At 34.1% G+C, this 24208-nt stretch overlaps 1 protein-coding gene across 2 annotated transcripts in view; it reads left to right on the forward strand.

Moving 5' to 3' along the window:
• Positions 1 to 201: 201 nt before the first annotated feature.
• The window catches only part of LOC140757603 (membrane-bound alkaline phosphatase), a 32399-nt gene continuing 8392 nt past the window's right edge, over positions 202 to 24208 (forward strand). For both annotated transcript variants that reach the window (XR_012104001.1, XM_073093434.1), the window contains exons 1-4: positions 202 to 341; positions 8999 to 9300; positions 18682 to 18874; positions 23867 to 24036. Coding sequence is in view for 1 of the 2 variants with exons in the window: in XM_073093434.1 (XP_072949535.1) it covers positions 272 to 341; positions 8999 to 9300; positions 18682 to 18874; positions 23867 to 24036 (735 nt within the window). In the remaining variant the exon portion in view is untranslated. The remainder of the gene's footprint in view (positions 342 to 8998; positions 9301 to 18681; positions 18875 to 23866; positions 24037 to 24208) is intronic.

The following is a 24208-nucleotide window of genomic DNA, read 5'->3' on the forward strand; positions in this document are numbered from 1 at the left end:
GGGCTAGATTTTTTTTTGAGAATAAATTCTTTAATTATAGATTCCCTGAGGTTTATTAGTATGGTGGTACATAACATACAAACATGACAACAGACATAAATGTTCATAAAAAACAGGTAAGCTCAAAGCTAAACACGGTGGGATTCCCCTTAAAAGTAGGACGATTTACGAGAGACGTACACGGACTTTTAAGAACTTAAAACTAGAGTCGAGGCTGCGCAGGCGCAGTTGATAAAAGCACTTGGCGTCGCGCGCACGCCACAGTGTCGCGATGTCGCGCGCGAGTCTCGTGCTGTTGTGTCTGGGGTGTCTGGTGTCTGCAGTGGTGGCCGGCGTTACAGGTGGGGTTGTGGAATTATGTATTTGTTAAGTGGAGGATAAGTTGTTGGGTTATATGGATGTGGTATAAAAGACAACAAGATATATAATAAAAAGTAGCGTAAAATTTTACGTAGGGCGGTATCGTCAGTGTTTTTGAGTTTTTTTAAAGTGATAACTAATGTGATGTTTATATTTGTAATAATAAATGAAGAAATAATTGTTTAATTAATATAAACTTGAAACTGACGAAAAAAAATATTCGCATTTAATAATGAATCAATAAAAGTCACAATAATAAATTAATTACAACGACCTTTAACAGACATAAATAAAAGAGTTAAAAAAATATTTTGTAAAAATATATTAATACGAAAAGAACCCTACACTGTCAGGCTGCCTGTTAGAGAACTTTATGTCTTAAAGTATAATAAAACACAAGACTTTTTTATTGTTATATACTAAATAATTATCATTTAAAAACTAAAAACCACGCTAAAATCGCACAAGGAAAATCGTGAATCCTGATTCCTGACGATTCGGATGAGCAAAATGGGATAAAATTATTAAAATCGCGTATTGTCATCGGTTCTTGATAATTGTTTCAAATTGTAAATTAATCGGACCGTTCAAAGTGGGTAAAAATCGAGTTCAAAGATTCCGTTACATTCATTCATACATACATAGATACAACCCAAGCTAATAAAAGCATGTTAAAAATATAATTTTGCTGATATAGAACCTTCCATGAGTAAATTCGACTAGCACTTAGCCAATTACTTATCTTATAATCGTATTGAGGTTATTAAGATGTCTCATAAAGTAAACGTGTAAACTGGTTTGAATAACTGTTAAAATTTATTTTGCGACAAGATTAACGATAAATAATAAAATTTAACCTTCATCTTTATTGTTTAACTCAGTTAACTTTTATATGCAAGTGAGAGTTGCTGCTCATAAATTACAAAGTATACATTTTAAATTTTAATTTAATTTTGGTTTGTCTCTTTACAGCGATTAATTTGATGTGTATTTTTAACGAACTAATCAATATAATTATGAAATTAGAAGTAGTTGTAAAATTAATGTCTTAAATAAATTCATGAAAAGTAAAAATTGTATAATGCCAAAAATAAATCACTTAAAGAGCTGTGTATCTCTCTAAAAATTGGAATTTCAGACATTACGCTTTAAAAAAAGACAAGCTTGACTTCCCTATAAAATTTATCATATACGAATCACTTGTAAAGTAATCTGGTTTTGGTTTTGTATCACCTAATTTATTTACTTAAAAGAATTATCCTGAGTTTTTTGTATTTACATAGAAAACAGTTGCATTTAGCCCTTCGACATAAGCAGCATGTATATCATCGCAACTTATGTAGATCGTAGCAGGTGTACAAACTCAGCCTCTCGATCGAGGGGTCCGAGGTTCAAATCCTAGGTCTCTGATTTTTATTCAAAGTTATATGCGTATTACAAATTAATAATCACTTGCTTTAATAGTAAAGGAAAATATCGTGAGGAAACTTGCATACCTGAGATATTTATGAAAAAGAATCTCAAAGATGTGTGAAGTCTACCAATACGCACTTGGCCAGCGCGGTGAACTATGGCCTTATCCTTCTCATTCTGAGAGACCGTACCCAGCAGTGGGACATTAACTGATTGATGACGTACAGACTTAACCGACGTCTGCTAACTTTCATTTACTTATAGAAAGTAATAAGAACTCGTGTCCTCTTTGGAATCTGAGTATAGATTTAGTGACCAGTTAATAAAAAGCGGACTGCATTTTATTTCATTAAAAATAAGTTTACTCATCTTAAACAATTCATCAGTTATCATCATCTTGAAAATATACTAATATTGTAATATATCTTGTAAGTGGTCGTGAATTAAATCAAATAACCAAGAATTTAAGCCAATTTTAATGCCCAGATAAAATACTGGAAAACTTTACAACAATGAAAACACGACTTTTAAGATAACATCATAATGCAAATGCCAGTAGTGTATTATCAGATTGGTTTGCATATTTCACAAAACACCGGTATTAGGAATAATATAATTCAATTATTCATACACATAAATTTAAATATTTCATACTTTAGCTTCATTTTTTGAATGCTATGTTTTACGCAACACGTGATAAGATGCTAATGTTACTAGATTACGTAAATCCTAGGCAGACAGGTTCGCGACAAAAATAGTTAGATTTCCTAATAAATAAATTGCTGGTTTGGACAGAACTGTCCGGAATCGAGCGCTTGATATAAATTGAGACGTCCTATGATACGGACTGGTTGTGTAATCTGATGTAAAGATTATGTCGTCGTTCATTACTGTCCCACTGCTGGGCATGGGTCTCCTCTCGAAGTATTGTAAGGGTTCACCGCGCGTGCGAATTGATCGACTTCACACACCTTGAGGCATTTTTAAATTATGTTGGTTTCCTAACGATATTTTCCTTCATCGTTCAAGCACGTGATAATTGTTTTTTTTTAATTAGCGCGTAATTAAAAATAATCAGAGCTGCATCTCTGGGGTTTGAATCTTGTACTCCCCGGTTAAGAGGTCGTGTTTAAACCACTATTCTATGCATCCTTGCTAAACGGTCGTACTTAATAATATTAACGAATAAAAGATTAAAATTTCAGTTTATTTGGATAGTTTTATTAAACGGAATACCGTAACCGGAATTTCAATTAAATTATTGACAAGAACATATCAAATTAAATATTAATGTATGTATGTATTTTCAAGGTAACATCAAATGTAAATATAAAAATATGTAAATATTCAGGCATTCAGGAGTTTATTATACAAATAGCATAGACAAATTAAAATAATCTGTAACCCTTAGTATGAGCTTTTATATTTGTTTACATATGTCCCATACATTTCCAATCAGTTCTGATACAGTCCACTAGGGGCGCTGGGTACTGGTGTAGACTGGATGGTACGGAATCGGCCACTTAGTTATATGAGGGTAATAAATGTTCTGCTTTCATAAATAAAGCGTCTCATACATACTTATGAATAGATTTTCCGACTTTTCCGAGGCATTCCAGCTTAGTCCTCAGGGGTAGCGGCGCATCTGTGGCCGACATCAGGTAGGAATATCTAATCCTATCTGGAGTTTATTACAGATGTCCATGGGCGGCAGTAGCCACTTACCATCAGGTGGACTGCATGCTCGTCTGCTACTCTTATATTATAAAAAACAAAAAACAAAAAATTATAATGTACATTGTAGGAATAGCAGACGAGCATGTAGTCCACCTGATGGTAAGTGCATAGTGCCGCCTATGGACAATTGCTCCACTATTTATGTGTTTTGTAAAATTGATAGTTTTACACTTTATGTAAATAGGTATACCGGAAAATGTATAATTAAATGATTAATTCACATTAATTCAAGATTTAATTTAAGTTTCAAAATAAGCTAAATTACGTAAAAATGCTTTAAAAATGATTACGTAAATCTGTTTGAAGCAGATAAGTGTCTAACAAAAACAGATACGAAAGAAATTAACTTTGAGATTTAGACAGGACAGTCCGGAAACAGGCGGTTAAGTAAGATGTCCTTTGATACGGCTGACTTATATACAACGCTTACGATATACAGATTATAAAATGAAAGGATATTTTTAAAGTTGTCCTTACAAGGCGTTGATAAGTAAAATAAAAAGATACTTTACCGCCTTGAAATTGGATGAACGCGGATTTGTCAGTAATTTTTTGAATTCTTAACAAATAAATAATTAAATATCTCAAACCTTTTAGGGACATTTTAGAAGAGGCAAAACTTTATTTACGCAACAATTTCAATTCTTAAAACTGGTTACAGTTTCTTGTTAGGAGTGAATAATCTATGTATTTTACTAATCTAAGATATACGATTATAAAATGAAAGGATATTTTTAAAGTCCTCACAAGGTCGTAATATCTCTACTTAGGACATATTTTAACTTGTAATTTTGTAACTGCAATAGTATAAAAACTTAAAAACTCGCTTTTCCTTATTCGCTTTTTGCAGTTGTTCAAGACAATCGTAAATTTATTAAGCATATTATAACATTGTATGTAGTTTAGTTGAATTTGGTGATGATGTACCATTATATGGTATGTCCATAGATTTATGTTTATACAACTGGATATGGCATTTAAATATCTGTTAACTTATTCCTCAGTTACAACTTAAAATAATTAACTAATGAAATGAAATAAAATATATATTTATTTTGTATAGGCCAACGACGGCACTTACAAATTGTCAGTTACAATATTTTCTTAAACTACTACCGGATCGGAACGCGACCTCTACTGAAACTCAGTGGGATTGTCTTTTGTTATTTTAAAAATAATTATTCTCTTTTTCCCTTTTTTTAAATGCCATTATTTTTACTTTTATTTTTACCAATATTTTTTAATAATAAAACCAAATAAAATAGTTATTATAGAAATTACCTAAACATAAAAGGTGCAGGCGGTAACCAATGTAGATTTACTGTAGTCTTATATATAATTTAAAAATCGTATTATTAAAATGGAATCTATATCATAGACGGAATTTACTGCGAAGTTAGAAACAAATATATACTGTACAATGTATTTATTAATACTCATCTATTTAAATATAACTATGCCATTAAAATAATTAAATGACAGTTCTTCATTTAATAAATCAAGAAAAAATAACAAAATAATTATTAACATCATTTTTAAACAAATATTATGAATTCTATAACATTCCTTTACCCTGGTCAACGATCTATAAATAAAAGTAGTGTAATAAGATAAAAAAAAATGACCTTTTAATTATATTGTTATTATTATCTACGTGGTATGAACAATGAAAGCTACTCTTCACTAATCTACCCACTTGTGCCCACTACATCATAACAATAATGATATAAGTATTAAGTACATAATAACAAGTCTTATAGAATACTAGCTGTGCCCCGCGGTTTCACCCGCGTTAAATAGAAACAGGGGCATATCTAGTTCTAAAGTATATAGATATTTTTCTAATCATTACATACAATCTATCCAGTTTTTGCCTACTGAACATCGAATTTTGACATTTCTTGTAGCGCCCGTTATTAATAATTCATCTATCCATTTTTGTCAACCAAAGATCAAAATTTGATTACTATTATCTGCTGATATTATGAAACGATCCTTGGTCAACAAAAAATAGATATTAATAACAGTCTTAGGCAAAAAGTGTCAAATTTAGATCTCTCGTAGGCAAACCATTGAACAGACTAAAATAAGGGGCATAATTCTGGATTAAAATCTCTCGAAAAATATCCGAATATTCCAAAAGAAATTCTTAATTACCGTCGTTCAAATGTCATAATCGATAAAGTAGGCTGTGTCCAATCGAATATAACTGAACGTGATACAGACTACATCGATAACGATTAACGGTTGAACGTGACAAAACAGTTAACGATAAGGTATTCAAAATCAGTGTGAAAGCGTGGAAATGTACATGAAAATTAATTAAAGAAATAGTAGGGTTACGTAATAATTCGTATTTTATCTGTATAATTGTATACATAATGACAGTGACATTGAGGACACAGATTATAAATAGACATGCCTAATAATAACATACGCAAAATAAAGTTTATTTCGTTAATTTTATTTGCGATCAAAGCAAAAAGAGAATTTACATCTAAGAATTACAATTATTTAAGAATTAATTATGGTCGGGCTGTAACAATAATTATTTTCAGGATTTTATATGACTTTTTATAATTTATTATAATTGTTAGTATATTTAGTTTGGCTCTGATATTTTAAAAATGTACGAATGATTACTAGAAAAAAAGCTATAATATTATATTATAATGAGATCATTTATTTAACACTTGGATATGCACAAAGACCTGTCGATAACCGGTAAATGACAATATACATACCTTGATCACGTGTTAAACTTAACATTGAAATTACATAAATGTTAAAATTGCACTCAATAGGTAAAGATTATTAGTGTCGTGTTATGACATGTTACGAGTATGTTTCATCTGATTCACTACAGACTATATATCTGTTATCAATATTACGTAGGTAGAGCTCTATGTAGAGTCTTACCGAAATTATTCATTAAAAAAAAAAATTTTAACAAAAAATAAAACCGACTTCTATGTCACTACAAAGTAAAAAATAATTGAAATAAATGTTGGTTTAGTACATATTTCTGAAGTTGGCGCTCAATATATGTCGTTTGATAACGGCGTAAACAGCGTGTCCAATATGAGCGCCGACTTCAGAAATATGTACTAAACCAACATTTATTTCAATTATTTTTTACTTTGTAGTGACATAGAAGTCGGTTTTATTTTTTGTTAAAATTTTTTTTTTCACCCTTTTTAGTGATGGTATGCTAACGTTTGTATTAATATTATGTAAAATTGTATAAAGGTGATCATGAATAAAGGTAAGGTCTGAATTCATACGGATTGGACCCACCCGCTCGCAGGGCGCTACCGCGCCCTTCTCGCTTAGTTTTACATTGTCTTATATGTTCCAACCTAACCTAACCAATTCAATACGAAACACTATAGGTGAAACACGATAGTATCTCATATAGGATACTACATTATTGGCTAGGTTAGGTAGCAACAGAAAAATAAATAAATCAAACTAGGTGGTAAAACTCTGCGAGTGAGTCGGTCCAATTTACCTTAATTCAATAGTTAATAAAAAGTAAAACATATTCTATGGTTTAGCTTGGAAGCACACCAGCATTATCAGAGTGAAAGAGTTTAAGGTCATTTTTTTACATTACATTACATTTATCTGCGTGATAGTTATATGTGTGAAAGCACTAAATGGCTTATTCATGTGGTTTAGGCTGGAGGTACCTCTGCATCATCAGATCTAAGGAGTTGAAGGTCAAATTTTTCATCATATATCTCTGTCTAGCTACTTCATTACAACAAATGTCTAATCTATATACTTTACATGGGAGGCACCTCTGCATCATCAGGATTGAAGAATTGAAGGTCATATCTTCTATCATATGTCTCTACTCAAAGACCTTATCATATATTCGCAAGCTCCAAATGCCTAAGTTGTATGGTTGAGGCAGGAGGCACTTCTGCATTATCAGAGTTGAAGAGTAGAAGGTCAAATTTTCCATCATATATCTCTACCTATCAACCTTATTGAATATTCATAAGCATCAAATGCCTAACTTGTATGGTTGAGGCAGGAGGCACCTCTGCATTATCAGAGTTGCAGAGTAGAAGGTCAAATTTTCCATCATATATCTCAACTTATCGACTTTATTAAATATCCATAAGTTCCAAATGCCTAACTTGTATGGTTGAGGCAGGAGGCACTTCTGCATTACCAGGGTTGAAGAGTTGAAGGTCAAATTTTCCATCATATCATGATAATCTAGACACTCAATGTTCATTTTAAGTTTCATGAGAATTTAGTGGGCAGAAGGTAAGTTGTCATAAAATATGTAAAAAGCAGGGGTAGTGATGATGAGTTCCACCCCATAACTTAATTTCTAATCATCAGAGCGTACTAATGTTAAGGTAGGAAAGTACCGCAACGAAACTCCCTTTCATATGAAAAAAACAAAATTGAAATTGGTTAAGAAATACTCGACTTATTCAAGTTTATATGAAATCGGGTTTTTCCAATTTTCCGGGAAAACTGGCAAAAATTTTCAAATTTCCTCGAAATGGGACCCCCTGTGAAACTAGCCGCATACAATGGTGTATGAATCATGTCGATCGGTCGCGGCATCGCGAAAAAATCGCCGAACAAACATAAAAAAAAAAAAAAAAAAAATATATACGGTCGAATTGAGTAACCTCCTCCTTTTTCGAAGTCGGTTAAAAAAGTAGAACCAAGTTACATGCTCACCCACAGCGTTTTTGGACATAAATAATTATATGTTATAAATGATACGTGAAATACATATTCCTCTTCTATTTAAAATTTAATTAATTGAAGCTATTCCAAACTACATTTTTTTGTCTTTTTATTACGTATTTTATTTTTCAATTGCTATGCTTTTTATTCAGCATTTGGCTAATGACCTGACTTTTTGTCCGACACATTCGAATCTTAAACGAATACAAACTTTTTGTGTGAGAAATTCAAATTAAATATTTATTTACAATATATTTACATACGTTCTATATCACGTGTTACACGTTTTATCATTAATGTTTAAACGTGATTAACGTATTGATTTTATTATTAATGTTTAAACATAGCGTGTAAAATTTGTAAATCGAACAACTCACTTGATTAATAATTAATCAAATTAAACGATCATTATATCACGACGTATTTATATGATATCTTACGTATACTTTTTTTAAATATAATATAGGACTAGCAGACGAGCAGGCCGTCCACCTGATGGTAAGTAGCTACTGCCACCCTTGGACAATGGACATCTGTAATCAACCTCAAATAGGATTAGATATTGCCATCTGAGGTCGGCCACAGAACCCTGAGGACTACGCTGGAACGCCTCGGAAAAGCATGTCGCCCTTACTACACCCTTCAAACTAGAACACGGAAGCGCGTAACATGCTGTTATGGGGCATAACTAGATGTGGCAGTGGTGGTGCCGCCGGAGTCGAACTACAAAGGGTTCTACCACCTTTCAAAATTGTATTTTTTATTTCAGACGATGTCACGTCAACGCCAAAACCTAAAAAGGTGTTGGACACCATCATGAACCCTGCCTACATCCCGGCTGAGGAGAAACATGGTTCCTACTGGAAGAAGTCCGCATCTCAGACCATCAAAGCCAAGCTTCAGGAAACAGTCAATACTAATAAGGCTAAGAATGGGATCCTCTTCATTGGTGATGGAATGTCACTAGCGACTATCATGGCTGCAAGGACCTTCTCTGGGCAAATGGAGAGGGGATTGGGAGAAGAATGTGTTTTGGATTTTGAAACCTTTCCTGTGTCGGGCTTGGCTAGGGTAAGTCCAATTTTCTAGTAACAATTTTATCTGTTATAGTATGAGATTTCGTCATAATTCCGACATATGCTTTTTAAGTAATGTTTTATGTGTATAATTATTTAAATTTACGGTTTAAAGTATTTATTATTTCGAATAAGGAATGTACAAATATAAGAAAGTATTAATTTAATAGTCATTAAAACAATTTTACGCTTTAAAATAAATTTATTACTTTTCTATGAAAAAGAAGTTGTAAAAATAATAATTATGAAAATTAATTATATTCTATCTTCAAACTTGTTTACGATCAAATTATAATAAAAAACATCCATTAATGGTTTGGAGCCCCTCTCGCACTTGGCGCATAATTTGTGCAACTATTAGGAGGTAAATGTAATTAATCACGTCTAACTGAATATTGAGATATGCTGAGGTAGGAAAAGGAAGTTTAAACCGGCTCTATTGCATCATTACAAGCCATATAAAAAGTTCTTTATAAACTTCTGACCGATTTTATCCGAATAAATGGTACGGTTAGCATATAAAGATATATATATGGGAATAATATTTTTGGGCACAGAATTTTGTAAGTTTGATCCCTAGTTACGAAAGGATGACAGATAACTAAAGGAAGGATTTAGATTTCGTTCAGTAGGCCCCATTTACGAGTATATCTAGGTACAGAGATTCAACATCCTCGTCAAACGTAGGTAATCATATTATTCTATACAATAATACTTTGACAGACTTAGCCGTTTTATATGATTTTGTTTTGCCACAGATCATGCCTTACACGCATGATATCTCTATTTAAATTTTAAGAAAAGAAAAAAGAAAAGAAAAGAAAGAAAAAAGCCGTGGTTAGCGATGGGTGAAATTGACTATCAGACATTATTCATCAACTGATTTTTGTTCCTCAGATAGAATTCCAATCCTCTTTAGGGATGATTTTGTGATGATGAATGAGGCAAGGATAATTGACTCACATGTTACTTCAAAACATAAAGCAAAATCGCAAGTAAAATCGTAGCTCTTATCACTATTACTATCTTTGAGAATTTGTTGTGTAAATGCATTTTATGACATTTCTTATCACGTAAATCCATTATTGAGGATAATTCCATTTTATTGCAACAAGAGGATAATCTTTGTCATTGTGACATAGTAATTACATTTAGCAATGGAAATTATAAAATGTTGATATTTACTTGATTTACCTGTTCGTTACAGATAATAATCATTTCCTTCTTATTTCTTACTGTCCACGTGTCTTGCATATTGTGAAATTGATTTGTACATTTACATTATTTATGTATGCAGTGCACATAATCCCGCGGTTATCTAGATCGTAACTGCTGAGGATGGGTGACCCCTATTAGCTCTTATGAACGCTTTTGTGCTTCACGACTCCTCAGGCCGTCGGCCATCGTTACCTTAAATAACAGTTTTAAAACCTTAAATGAATAAAAAAAATGTCTGTTAAATGAACCAAAATCACGGACTAGCCAATAATTCGTTCCTATCACCATCAATCTATTAGGCTCTAATTATAGAGTAGTTTGGTAATAATATTCTACAGGCATCCTTAATAGACCCGTGCTCACTATCGACAGTTATGTACATATAAACACTTGTCACACTTCATATCATAAACACTTATAGACACTTAATTTGGAGTGGTGATTGAAGTAAAATACGTTTTATACTGATAACGCCCTTTTGCGAGTTCCCTTGATTTGTAGATGCCACGGATTACTGAGTTATTCGACCAAGTACTTCGTATAATAAAAGTACGACCGAGTAATTCTCAGTTACTCGGTAAAACAAGTTCACGGCGCTTCTCTACTTTATATCAATAAATTATTGAATGCAGAAATAAATTAATGAAATTATAAATGAGTTTGCGAGCGATAAAACTAACGCCACGACACATGCTGTTCGCCAAAAATCCATGATGGTACTGAAATAAAATTACGCCAAAAGCCAAACGCAGCGCGTGTTATTGATTAAATTGTTAAATGTAACTTTAAATATTTAATGTTTTTTTTTTTTTTTATAATATAGGAGTAGCAGACGAGCATGCAGTCCACCTGATGGTAAGTGGCTACTGCCGCCCATGGACATCTGTAATCAACCCCAGATAGGATTAGATATACCTACCTGAGGTCGGCCACAGATGCGCTGCTACCCCTGAGGACTAAGCTGGAATGCCTCGGAAAAGTATGTCTCCCTTACCACACCCTTCAAAACGGAACACAGCAGCGCTTAACACTGATGTTATTAAGCAGAAATAGGTGTGGCGGTGGTGCCGCCGGAGTCGAACCACAAAGGGTTCTACCACCTTTAAAAATTTAAAATGAATAAAATAACAAATAAATAAATAACGAGTCAAAATAATACACATTTGTGATCTAACTTGCTAACCGTACATTCGTTACGCAAAATGGCGACGTTTTTTTTCAATCAACACGTTTTTGGATCGCTTCGATATGGTTTTGTTGCATTTTTTGTAGGATTATCTTTCATTGCATAAGTGGAGATAATTTGACAACGATAACCAAGAAACGTTCGGATTAGTGTATTAAACAACATTATGCGTGTCATCAGGTAACCACCCATAATACCACTCATGTTCCATAATCAGGAAAGTAAAGTAAAAATGGCTTGACTGTGGTAGTGATCACGTTGACGCCTATAGATAAATAGATAAAAATATAGACGTTCCAGTTATACATTTTTCTAAATCTGGATAGAGACTACAGTCAATTGGTTATTTTATCGAGAGTGAAACCCTCTAAATAATCCTAGTTTCTTGGGAGAGAAACCAGTTTAAGTGGCATTTTTTCTCACAATACCTCCGGTGACCATCCTCTGCATGGAGGACTCTGGGATCTCCAAAGGAACGCGACAAATTTCTTTTAAGCGCGGTATTCCGGTCGAGCTCTACCTTGGTGAAAATGTACGATTCACCACACATTCGGGTGCTTGTAGCCACAGATACCTACGTCTTTCACGAGGTCGCAGGCTAGGCGTTTTTCAAGCTACCTTTTTATCCGCTAGCAGAAAAGCCCTTTTTAGTCCCCTAACCACAGGCAAGGATTCCTCTGCCCCTGTAGTTCTATTCGGGTCCCAAGACTACAGGAACAGATAGCAAACCTAGCGCTGAAAATGTGACAGCGTCACATTTATGATAGCAGCTCATTACGATGGCTACTAAGTGTGCCAGTGGCACACTTATTATAAAATAAAGTGTAGTGTATTATCTGGTGTCACAAGTGGCTATTACGTGGTTACCGATGTCACGTTCAAGGAGATCGGTAAGGCCGCACGTAGGTCCACGTCATTGACAAACTGCCGATATTTTAACCGATTGATTAAAAAATGAATGGGACACTTTTTATCTATTTTCTTTTGTTAAATACAATTATTTGTTAAATATCAAAATCTTAATTTTGATGTCTGTCGCGTTAGGCCAGAATCAAAATATTTTTAATAAATATACGTTTTGTTACTCAATTGTTTTTATTAATTTTTCAGTCCGCCAGAATCAGTGTGCTCCAATTTTTTTTTTGCTAAGGTTCCTTTTCTTTTACAGATTTGAGAACTTTCCTCTAAACGACCTATTTTTTAGTATTTATGTATTTGCGTATAACGCTGAAATTATTATATAGGTACCGTAAATGAATATAACACTACAGTCCAAATATTACTACTTTTCTACACTTCTTGTAGTGAATGACCTAAGCTTATAGTTCTAGACTTCTAGACTAGTCAATATAGTAGATATAACTTAGGTGCTAGTACCACAATATATTGTACTATACTAGATGTCAAAGTCACCTTATTTCGAAATGGACCTCGACAGCAAAACTTTTTGCTCAAATCAACCTCAAACCTTGGTTACTTATTGCATAACGCTATCATTAAACAAATATCTAAAATTATTTATCCTATTGTACGAGTTATTTAAGAATTATTAGGTTATATAGATTTCAGCGTAACTCTGTGGTTTGACCATTCCAAAAGGTTTTATTATGCAATTTCTTGCATGTACAAGCACTAGATATTGTGGTTTAAACAATGGTAGAATACAGACAAATAGACGCGAGTAGACGAATATACGAGTATGTGAATAACTGTTTCTGTCATATACGACGGTCATCTGTAAGTTTTTCAACGAATGTCAAAAGATAACACGCCTGTAATTTTGCAACATTTAAGTACTCGTGAGTTTTCGGCGAATGGCTCGACGCATTATTTGACAGTATCTACGTGGGTTATTAAATATTATAGTTGCATTAAAAATCTATTTGTTCATCAAGAATTTCCCAAGTCATGTACGATAAAAAATAATTATCAATAATGTAGGAAATGACATAAGCAAATGTACAGTTATATGAAATTAGTCCACAATCTTTTTAAAAATAAGTTCTTATGATGTAAACTTAACCTATGTTTTTACTTTAATATAGTCTGCGCTAAACTGCTAGTCCAAACTGAAGTTGATGCGAGCAGATGTAGTTATACAATTTGCTATGGCGACGCGATTCATTTCTATATTCAGAGCGGACTAGCAGTTTTACGCGGACTATAAATACTTTAGAAGTTTATTCATATTGTGATTTACCCACCATTTATATAATAACATAATATTATACTACCCACCGTTTGTATAATAAATGTGACATTGCAACCCTCCTTCAATTCGAATCATTCCTACTTCGATAGTGGCAAGAGACGGACGTGTCGCGAGTGCACGAATCACAAATATGTGTTTTGCTTGAGTTTCAACCCCTCTGGTCGAATCTAACACAGCACATAGGTATTAAATCAAATCATTTATTTGCTAGAAAATAGTATTTTACAAGGATCTTAAATTTATAACGGGTAACTTATGCTTTACCACATTGGGCATGCAAAATTTATGTATGTATGTATAACAATATGTGGACGACCAAAACTGGATGATCATATCCATTTCCTTGGACTATGTGATAAAGCTACCGCGCATTAATAGATATGCGATCAGTTTAGAGGTGTCTGTAAAATATATTACAAAACTAATTTTAAAATCCAATAAAACCTCTTGCTCTTGACACGGCTACGTGATTTTAATAGATGGACATGCATAGGTCGTAAATTTTTGCACGAATAATTTGAATAACGATCGTTATTTTGCATTTTGCAAGGCGAATGCACAATATACTTGACGGTCACTTTATTAATTGGTGTTTGTAAAAACTAAAAACAATCTACCCAAATAATTTTAAAGGCAAACTATCACCACGCGCTTGATATTATTCATATTTATGGGCATAGATTAGTAGAGATACTTCGCCGCCTTGAAATTGAATGAAGCCACAAACAGCTTATTTTAGTAAGTTCTTTTTTTGAATTCGGGACAAATAAAAACATTTTTAGAGAAAATTTACGAATAAATAACTAATACTGCGTAATTTACATAATAAATAAATAATTATTTCAAATATTTTAGGGAACTATTTCAATTCTCAAAACTGGGTACATTTTCTTGTTAGGAGTGAGTAATCTTTACTAATCTATGATTTATGGGCGTAAAAATTCTTATTGATGGACAATTTAAAAATGGAACGAATTTTCGCGCTCCAATTAAAACTGTACCATAAGTTTTTTTTTTGTTTATGCGATGGCTTCTAAGTCTTTTTACTATTTTGCCAATGTCAAGTTGTTGTACGCAAAAAACCGCCAATAATAATGTAGTGTAATGGACAGTGGCTCTATGGTACATATAAAATAAAATATTGTTCCAATTCTATCAAGGATCATTTAAAAATCGAACGTATATTCGCGCTCTTCACTAATTGTCGATGGCCTTGACCATAAAGCGTACGATAGAGACGTGACTTTACAAGGTTCGTAAAAACTTGCTGTAAAAATCGTTTAAAAACCGTACTCTTCGCGTTGGACACGGCTACCGTACATGTAATTACGTTTGATAGTCACGTGAATGAAATAAAAAAAATAATAAACATTTTTTCTATTCCTTGTTTCTTACTGTAAGTACCTGGATGACCGAGCTTAGCTCGGTGTTTTTTAGCTGATTTAAAAAAGTTATGTATATGTTTTTAAGCAACATTTTCTGTAAATAAAACCTAGCTAGATCGATTTATTGCCCCTGAAACCCTAGATACATCATTTCAAGAAAATCGTTGGAGCCGTTTTCAAGATCGTCAATATAAAGATATAGACAAGAATTGCTCGTTTAAAGGTATTAGATAGATAATAATTATTATTGTGTAGTTTTGTGCGGCCGCTTGTGACAGTTTTTTGAGCTTAAAATTGACAAAACATTAAAACTAAATGATTTTACAAATCGTTAATTTTTGGTAAAACCACGCATTCGTTCGTAAAAATTGTTTATCAAACTACTTAGTAAACAATGATAGGAAGGAAGTGGGCCAGGAAATTATCTAGCACACGCTTAATTGTCAGGCTGTTTGCGGCCAAGGCTATGCTTGTACTTGGCAATGAAACATCTTCAATAGAAAACTCGTGACGATGACTGACAGTATTACTATTTAAATTCAATATTCTAATATTGTTTATTTGTGGTATTTCTCAGTTGTCTATTCTTAATATTACTTATAATGGCGGTTTGATGCAAATCTTTAGCGCAAGTAGAACGGAAAATAATTATACATACGTAGTTGAAACGACGGTAATTATTATTATTGTATGACTTGTTATTGTCGATAATTTGTCTTTGAATTTTAACGCACCTATTTACGAAAATAATATTTATTTTACGGCGTAAATTTAAATACCAACATAATTGAGTTTTATTGTAATGTTGATAATTAAAATTTATTATTACTAAATTTGCAGAATCAAAAATATATTTAAAAAAAAAATACAACCGACTCTATGTCACTACAAAGTAAAAAATAATTGAAATAAATGGTGGTTTAGTACATATTTCTGAAGTCGGCGCTCAATATATTTGGTTGGATAACGATGTAAACAGCGTGTCTAATATGAGCGCCGACTTCAGAAATATGTACTAAACCAACATTTATTTCATATATTTTTTACTTTGTAGTGACATTGAAGTCGGTTGTATTTTTTGTTAAAAAAAAAATCACCTTTTTTAGTGATGACATACTAACATTTATATTAATACAATATAAAATTGTATAAACGTGATCATGAATGAAGGTAAGGTCTGAATTTACATTGATTGGAACCGCCCGCTCGCAGGGCGCTCCCGCCCTGCACGATTAGTTTTATATTGTCTTATATGTTCCAACCTAACCTAACTAAATAGTCAATGATGAACTGGCTTTGTAATTTCATTAGAACCTACACCAAATATCTTCAAACACAACTCAGTTATTCCCATCGGTTGAGGAGTTACATATTTTGTCTCCGAGCCACATTATCAGACCCTTAAATAGTCAATGATAAAAAAAAGATACCGGCCGAATTGATAACCACCTCCTTTTTGAAGTCGGTTAATTACATCATTAATAAGTTATCATTACAAGTGCCCACATTACCTATATAGAGTAAAAAAACGAGTTTTTAATCATGCGGGAAAAAATGTCAAAACAGTTACTGTTTTTTAACATTGATTGTTTTCTAGTAAATTTAATTTATTTCACTCAAAGACTATTATCTATTTTTGTACAATATTATAAAGTTTTAATACAATTATGTTCAATACGTAAAAACAAACAAACTGGAAATTTTAACATCAACTGGAGTGATATTGACTGCAAATTTTAACATAACATGGAGTTAATTATTAATCAGCATACATACAAAATGCCGCTAAGTATTCAATTTAAACAAAGTTACCATTTTAATAGTAGATAATTAAATACAACAAGTCGTAATATCTATAACCATCGTTTATATTGGGTAAGTAAGTTCCTATCATTTTTTTTTTTCTTAACGAGAGGGAAACCTTCAAAAGGTACCCGACGACGTGGGAGCGACGCCGGGTTATGTGGGATTCTTATCGCACTAAAACCCCCCCGGTGGCCGTCCTCAACGCTTATTGGAGAATTCCGGGATATCCGACGGAACGCAACCGGAGTCCTCCAAGCGCGATGCCCCGATCGGGCTCTGCCCTGAGGGAGCAGTTTTCGCTCCTCCCGCACCATTTGGTGTACACGACGCTATGCGACCACACATACCGCCGTCCTTCCCGGTATCGCTTACTGGACGGCTAGAGCTCCCACTCTTGCTGCCCGCAACCCCGGAAGCCCCCTTTTAGTCGCCTCTTACGACAGGCAGGAGTTACCGTAGCCCTATTCTAGTCCCGGGACTACAGGGACAAAGTAAGTTCCTACCCAACGTTGTTATAGATATAATATATGTATAACATTATATGTATATTATATACATTTTTATAATATAGGAGTAGCAGACGAGCATACAGTCCACCTGATGGTAAGCGGATACTGCCGCCCATGGACATGTGTAATCAACCCCAGATAGGATTATGTATTCCTACCTGAGGTCGGCCACAGATGCGCCTCTACCCCTGAGCTGGAACGCCTCGGAAAAAAAGTCTGTCTCCCTTACCACACCCTTCAAACCGGAACACAACAGCGCCTAACACTGCTGTTATTAGGTAGAAATAGGTGTGGCGGTGGTGCCGACGAAGTCGAACCACAAAAGGTTCTACCACCTTCAAAATTCCAGATATCCAGACAACCAACACACAAAAATCTAAAATGCTATTTATAAATTTGTTTAATTCATATACTTACCTAATTTAAATATATTTCTGTGTTTCGCATCATAAAAGGAAAATGTAGCTAAAAATGAAGATATCGTAATATTATCACACTAAAAATTGACCTCTTTTGACCGGTTTTATGGCAGCACGTGACTGTAAATCTCCAACAGAAACGTGATGAATAATAAATTAAACAATTATACTAATGACGATTCGTTATGTAAATTTTACGTAGATATTATTAAGTTTTTTAATGAAAAACATTTTTTTAATAAAATTTATTAAAAAACTTAATAATAGGTAAAATTTAAAATTATATTACATTGGAGCACATTATTTAGGCCACCAGTCTGATCTCTATGGAAACTCATTTTTGACCTCATAATAACTCTTAAAGGGATACAATAGGGATAGAGGTTGCAAACGAGCATATAATCCACCTGATGGCAATCCAGGTGGATGCCAGCTGACTAACATATCTTAATCCTCAGGAGTAGCATCAGGATGGATCAGCCTTAGCTAGAACCTGTTTTATTTGGAGGTAATTACAGAGCACAGACACCCAAGGGCAGTGACCACTTATCTAACGTATGGTGACTTATGTATTTTCTACTTCAAGCACAAAAGTTGATAATGCTTGTGTTTCATTGATTGATTGTATTGTGTTTCCCCAGACCTACTGCATAGATGCCCAGGTGCCGGATTCAGCCTGCACAGCCACCTCGTACTTGGGGGGTGTGAAAACGAAGTACGGGGTCATAGGCCTGGACGGCAACGTGACCAGAGGATCCTGCCACTCCCAGCTGTATAAGAGCAACTGGGTGCCCAGCATTGGGGAGTGGGCGCTGGACAACGGACTGGATGTTGGTGAGTTGGATTCTTTTTTATGTAATCGACTTCAAATGAGAAATATGTAGGCCGTAGGTCACGCTAACTAAAAGCAGATAAACAAACTTCGCTATCTATCGCTGGGACGTCTTACCCTCCGGGCGCACATATATTGCGGCAATGACAACATAAGGGCGGTGGGCAGGAAATTCGGGTCTCGAGGATACCCTCTTTGCCCGGGCAGATTCTCAGGTGGTAAATACCCCCCGGATTCTTGATATTTATTCATAATAATATAATGTTATTTAAAACATAATAAAATAATGAACAAATATTAAAAATTTCTATCATCCCCCTGTTGAGGGGGTGAAACTTCGCGTCCAATTGAAAACGTTTTTTTCACAAAACAGATTTGTAAATACGCTTACAATTATAGTCTTATATATAAAAATCTCGTGTCACAATGTTAGTTCCCGTACTCCTCCGAAACGGCTTTACCGATTTTCACCAGATTTTATATGCATATTCAGTAGATCTGAGAATCGTGGTAGAACCCTTTGTGGTTCGACTCCGGCGGCACCACCGCCACACCTATTTCAACCTAATAACAGCAGTGTTAAGCGCTGCTGTGTTCCGGTTTGAAGGGTGTGGTAAGGGAGACAGACTTTTCCGAGGCGTTCCAGCTTAGTCCTCAGGGGTAGCGGCGCATCTGTGGCCGACCTCAGGTAGGAATATCTAATCCTATCTGGGGTTGATTACAGATGTCCATGGGCGGCAGTAGCCACTTACCATCAGGTGGACTGCATGCTCGTCTGCTACTCTTATATTATAAAAAAAAAAAAAAAAAAAATCGGCTACTATCTATTTTTCATACCCCTATGTGATACGGGTTGTTCACCCTTAACATTTTTTTATTTATATGGCAACACAACGTTTGCCGGGTCAGCTAGTGTTCATCTATACAAACGCAGAATAATTTCTAATATTCAATTGACTTCAAAAAATGTGCGATGCATTAATTATAATAATAGGTCAAAATCCATAATTAAAATCACGGCGCTGAATCTAGCAAGACTAAAAAAGTTATAAGTAAAAAATCTAGGCAAATAGACTAGAATCAATTACTTATAAATAATAATACGAATTATCGACGTCAATGGTAAATGGACAAATAAAATACTGTTTCTTTACATTAATCGTTGTTTGAAGGCATACAGCCTTAACCTACTTATAAATCTTGTTTAAAACCGTTTACAATCGTAACTTAATACGTGTAAACTACTTCGTATAATAAAATGGCGCATTTTATTCTAATTTAGAACTAACTTACTTTTAAGATAGAGAAAGGAGAACATCGAGGGAACCTACTCGCTTGAGTTCTTTAAATACATTATTCTCAAAGGACTGTGAAGTCCTCCAATTCGCGCTTGGTTAGTTTATGGACTATCGGCGTTTGTACACCGCCACCGTCACCGAGCCGATACCGACAATTAATGACGGCGCCGAAGTAGAGTACATAAATTTACTATAGCAGGTTGTCCACCGCACGTCCGTCACCTGAGTACCATCATCCCGGCCGCCGATATTTCGAGTAGATCGGCGTGACCGCTAGATCGGCACCGAAATTTTGACAGGCCGATGTGCCGGCAATATAAAACACGTTGGAACTTTACCATATGCTGCCGTCACACACGTGACAGCTGGAACAAAATAAACTGTCGATATCGGTCGCGGTGGAGAAACTATCGCCGTCACGACATATTAAAATCGGCCCGAAATAATCTCGTTCCCGGTATCGATGCCGGTAGACAAACGGCCTATGGCTTAAAACCCTCTCATTCTTAGAGAAGACCCTACTCAATAGTGGGACAGTTATCGGTTGATAAAATTATTTCTACTAGGACTTGTCAAAATACAAAGATCGCAATTATGAAGTAGACAAAAATTGTGAACTGAAAATGTGTACCTGTTTTTATAGGCTGTGTATATTGAACCAATAAAATTAGTAATCTGTTTTTGTAATTAAAAACACCTGTCACGTAAATAAGTATATATGTATGTATATTGATAAAAAAATCAAATATTCCACCCAAAATCTAAAAACATGTCATTTCTTTATCTTTTTGGTTTAGTTAAACATTTCAATGCCATAGATAGAGAAAACTATTTGTTTTACTATAACAAATATTAGAATATTTGTTTGATGTCACGATAAGTAGTATGTATATTAAATTAGAGTAATAATATTATTAATTCCATCACATTTCCATTCCATATACAAAATATAAATAATATTTTGAATGTGGTAGAACCCTTTGTGGCTTAACTCTGAAGGTAATCCAGTCCTGATTTGTACCTAATAACAACAGTATGAAACGCTTTTGTGTTATTTTTTGAAGAGGATGGATGGATTGTAATCTTATCTGGGGTTAATTACAAATATCCATGGGCGGGATTAGCGACTTACCAGGTAGACTGCATGCTATTAACCATTTCAATATTATAAAAAAATGGTTATAAAATATTGATAATGTGACGTCATTCTTCTTACGAGAATATCTCTTTATTTAGTTTATTACTTCTTAACAAGGAATAAATCTAATTTAGGTTCATGAACTCTTAGATTAGATCTATTACTGTCCATCATTCAATCATTTATCACATTCGTACCCACATCATCCACCGTTTGCATTTTAATGGTACATTGACGCGGTTTCCAATATAGATGTTTTAATGACTTTTTTGCGTGACGTAATTTTATGGTTCATTGTACATTGTCATTATGAAAGTCATGTTACGCATTTGATGATCATTGATTTATTTTAACGGTCGGTTAAGTAGTTTTTGTAAAACAAACCTGAAATAGCCTTCGAAGAAACGTTACTATAAAAACATAGTACATTATAGTGTGCGTTTTTAATTCAAATAGGTACCGGGAAAGCCTTAAAATGTTTATCGTTTAATCCCCCGTCTCAAGCTACAGATAACCTGAAATAGCTTTCCAAGAACCTCTTCTAAAAGTGTGTTTGGTTTTTTTTGAAATACCGGAAAATCCTTAATATGTTTAAGGTTCAATCTCCTATCTCAGATAGGCATTCAATAGGTATACCTATAGTATTAAGTTTTGGATGGTTACAGTTATTTCGGATAGGTTAGGGTTATATATCGGAGTTGGTAAACCTTAAATAAAGGTATAACAGAATGTAATGTAAATATTTTTAAGTTAAATTTGAAGGATATACTTACCATATCACCACCGCCTTGATAACAGCAGCGTACCTACTGCGTTCTGCCTTGAAGGGTTTATCAAGGGAACCTTACTTATATGGAAAATTTCAATTACACTTCAGACGTACTGTTTTTTCTTACCATCAGACGGTCTGTTTGCTCGTTTTCTACTTGCATTTATACAAAAACATGCAGGACAGAATTGGTTATTACTATGTGATAACATGTGCGAAGCAGTGGGAAATTATTTGTATCTAAACTTATTACTATTGATTTTTTACGCTCAAATTTCTCTAGGGTTCAGTTGGATTTGATAAAATCTTTTAGAATTTTTGTAGGTCCTTTATTGAGGAAGATTAAGCGATAATTTATAATAATCCAAAGTAGGGGAATCACCTTGACCTCTATGTAGTATGCGCTGTCATAAAGGTAGGAGGTCAATGAAACTGGTTATTTGGTTTTCCTCGAAGGGAGAGTGGGAAGTGTAGGATGGGCGAGTGTTCAAGAATGAAGAAAGAGCTGTAGACATTATTTTTAAACGCGAGTAAAACCACGCTACATAGGTAGTAAATATTTTAAAAATCCTTAAAGTATTTTATACTAAAACCTTCTTTGTAAGATATGCTGCCAAATAACCAAAACTCCATTCAAATTGGCTCAGTAGCTTCTGAGGCAAACGCGGACATACAAGTTTACATATAACATACATACTTACATACATACACACCGGTCGAATAGCGAATCTCATTTTTTGAAGTCGGTTTAAAAAAAATTGCAAATTTGTAATCGGAAGCCTATATCGTATATATACAAACTAGTTTTTGCCCGCGGCTTCGCTCGCGTTTAAAAGAAAATAATATAACATACTAATATACGTAAAACTAAATTCGTACCTTGAACTTTGCTAAAGATCATCACTTGATCAAATGCATAGTTTACGATTCAATCCTTACGAATATCGATTAAAATAATCGATGTTTTGGATCCAAAAGATCGATTCTCCGATTAATCGATCTTAGATCGCCATCCCTAGTCCTTTCTCGGGCCTCAGACTATCTTTGCACAAAGTTACTAGTTACTTTCGGATTTATAATATTAGTAAGGATTAAACGCAATTCAACATACTCCTTTTCCTGGTGACTGATATTAATTAGTGGAAACCGGCTATATACCTATTAACATTAGCATTTTTGCATGTGCTTAACCTTCTACTTTATTTGCATTTACGTGAGCATTGATAAACGTTACTCTTAATATTACACTACCATTTTTATCGTAATTAAAAAAATAAAATAAATAAATATACTCTGTACAATATATATCAAACCGAATCGTGAAGTACACTTTTATTTCATTAAATTAAATTAAGAAGTGATGATAACTGATTATATTTTTTTGGATTAAGCCTCCCATACAAAGAGGGTTTAAAATAGTGATAACGTAGTGGTTGAACAAACTAAGTTCGTTAGAAGAGCAAGTGTTCCCCAGGATACAAATGGTACCGACTACCTGATGATACGAGTGTAGCTACTTCCGTTGTCCATACAACTGCAAATAAGATTAAAGTCCTACGTGAATTTATAGACAGATGGGTTGCTACCTTCGATCATGGTACTGTTGATAGAAGGTTGCTACACCTAAGGAATAATTTCGAACGCCTCGGATATGTACTCGTAGTTCTCCCTTATTAATCCCTTCAAACTGGAGCACAGCAGCGCTTAACACTGCCACCGGAGTCAAACCACAACGGATTCTGCCAACTTTAAATAAAAAGTTTTGAACAAGCTTCATTTAATTCCTCAGGTCTGGTGACAACAACTCGGGTGACGCACGCCTCCCCTGCTGGGATGTACGCGCATTCTTCTGAAAGGAACTGGGAGTCGGATGCTGATGTCCCGGACGAATGCCTCACGATGGGCTGCAAGGACATCGCGTACCAGCTGATCATGGAGAACCCTGGCAAGCAGTTTAAGGTCAGTGAAGATTTAATTTATTTTTTAGAGAATTTGGAGCAAGTTAAGGTCCAATTGCTTGGATAATTATTTAGATACAACATAGATTTAGTGACATTTTGGGCTAAAAGATTTTGATAAGAAGGCTGTTGATTTTTTTCAAAAGAATATATAACAGAGAAAGATTTAGAAA

The sequence above is a fragment of the Epargyreus clarus genome, unplaced genomic scaffold (genome assembly GCF_041222505.1).
Source record: "Epargyreus clarus isolate Ecla_fem2 unplaced genomic scaffold, WU_Ecla_fem_2.2 ptg000004l, whole genome shotgun sequence".
NCBI classification, from domain to species: domain Eukaryota; kingdom Metazoa; phylum Arthropoda; class Insecta; order Lepidoptera; family Hesperiidae; genus Epargyreus; species Epargyreus clarus.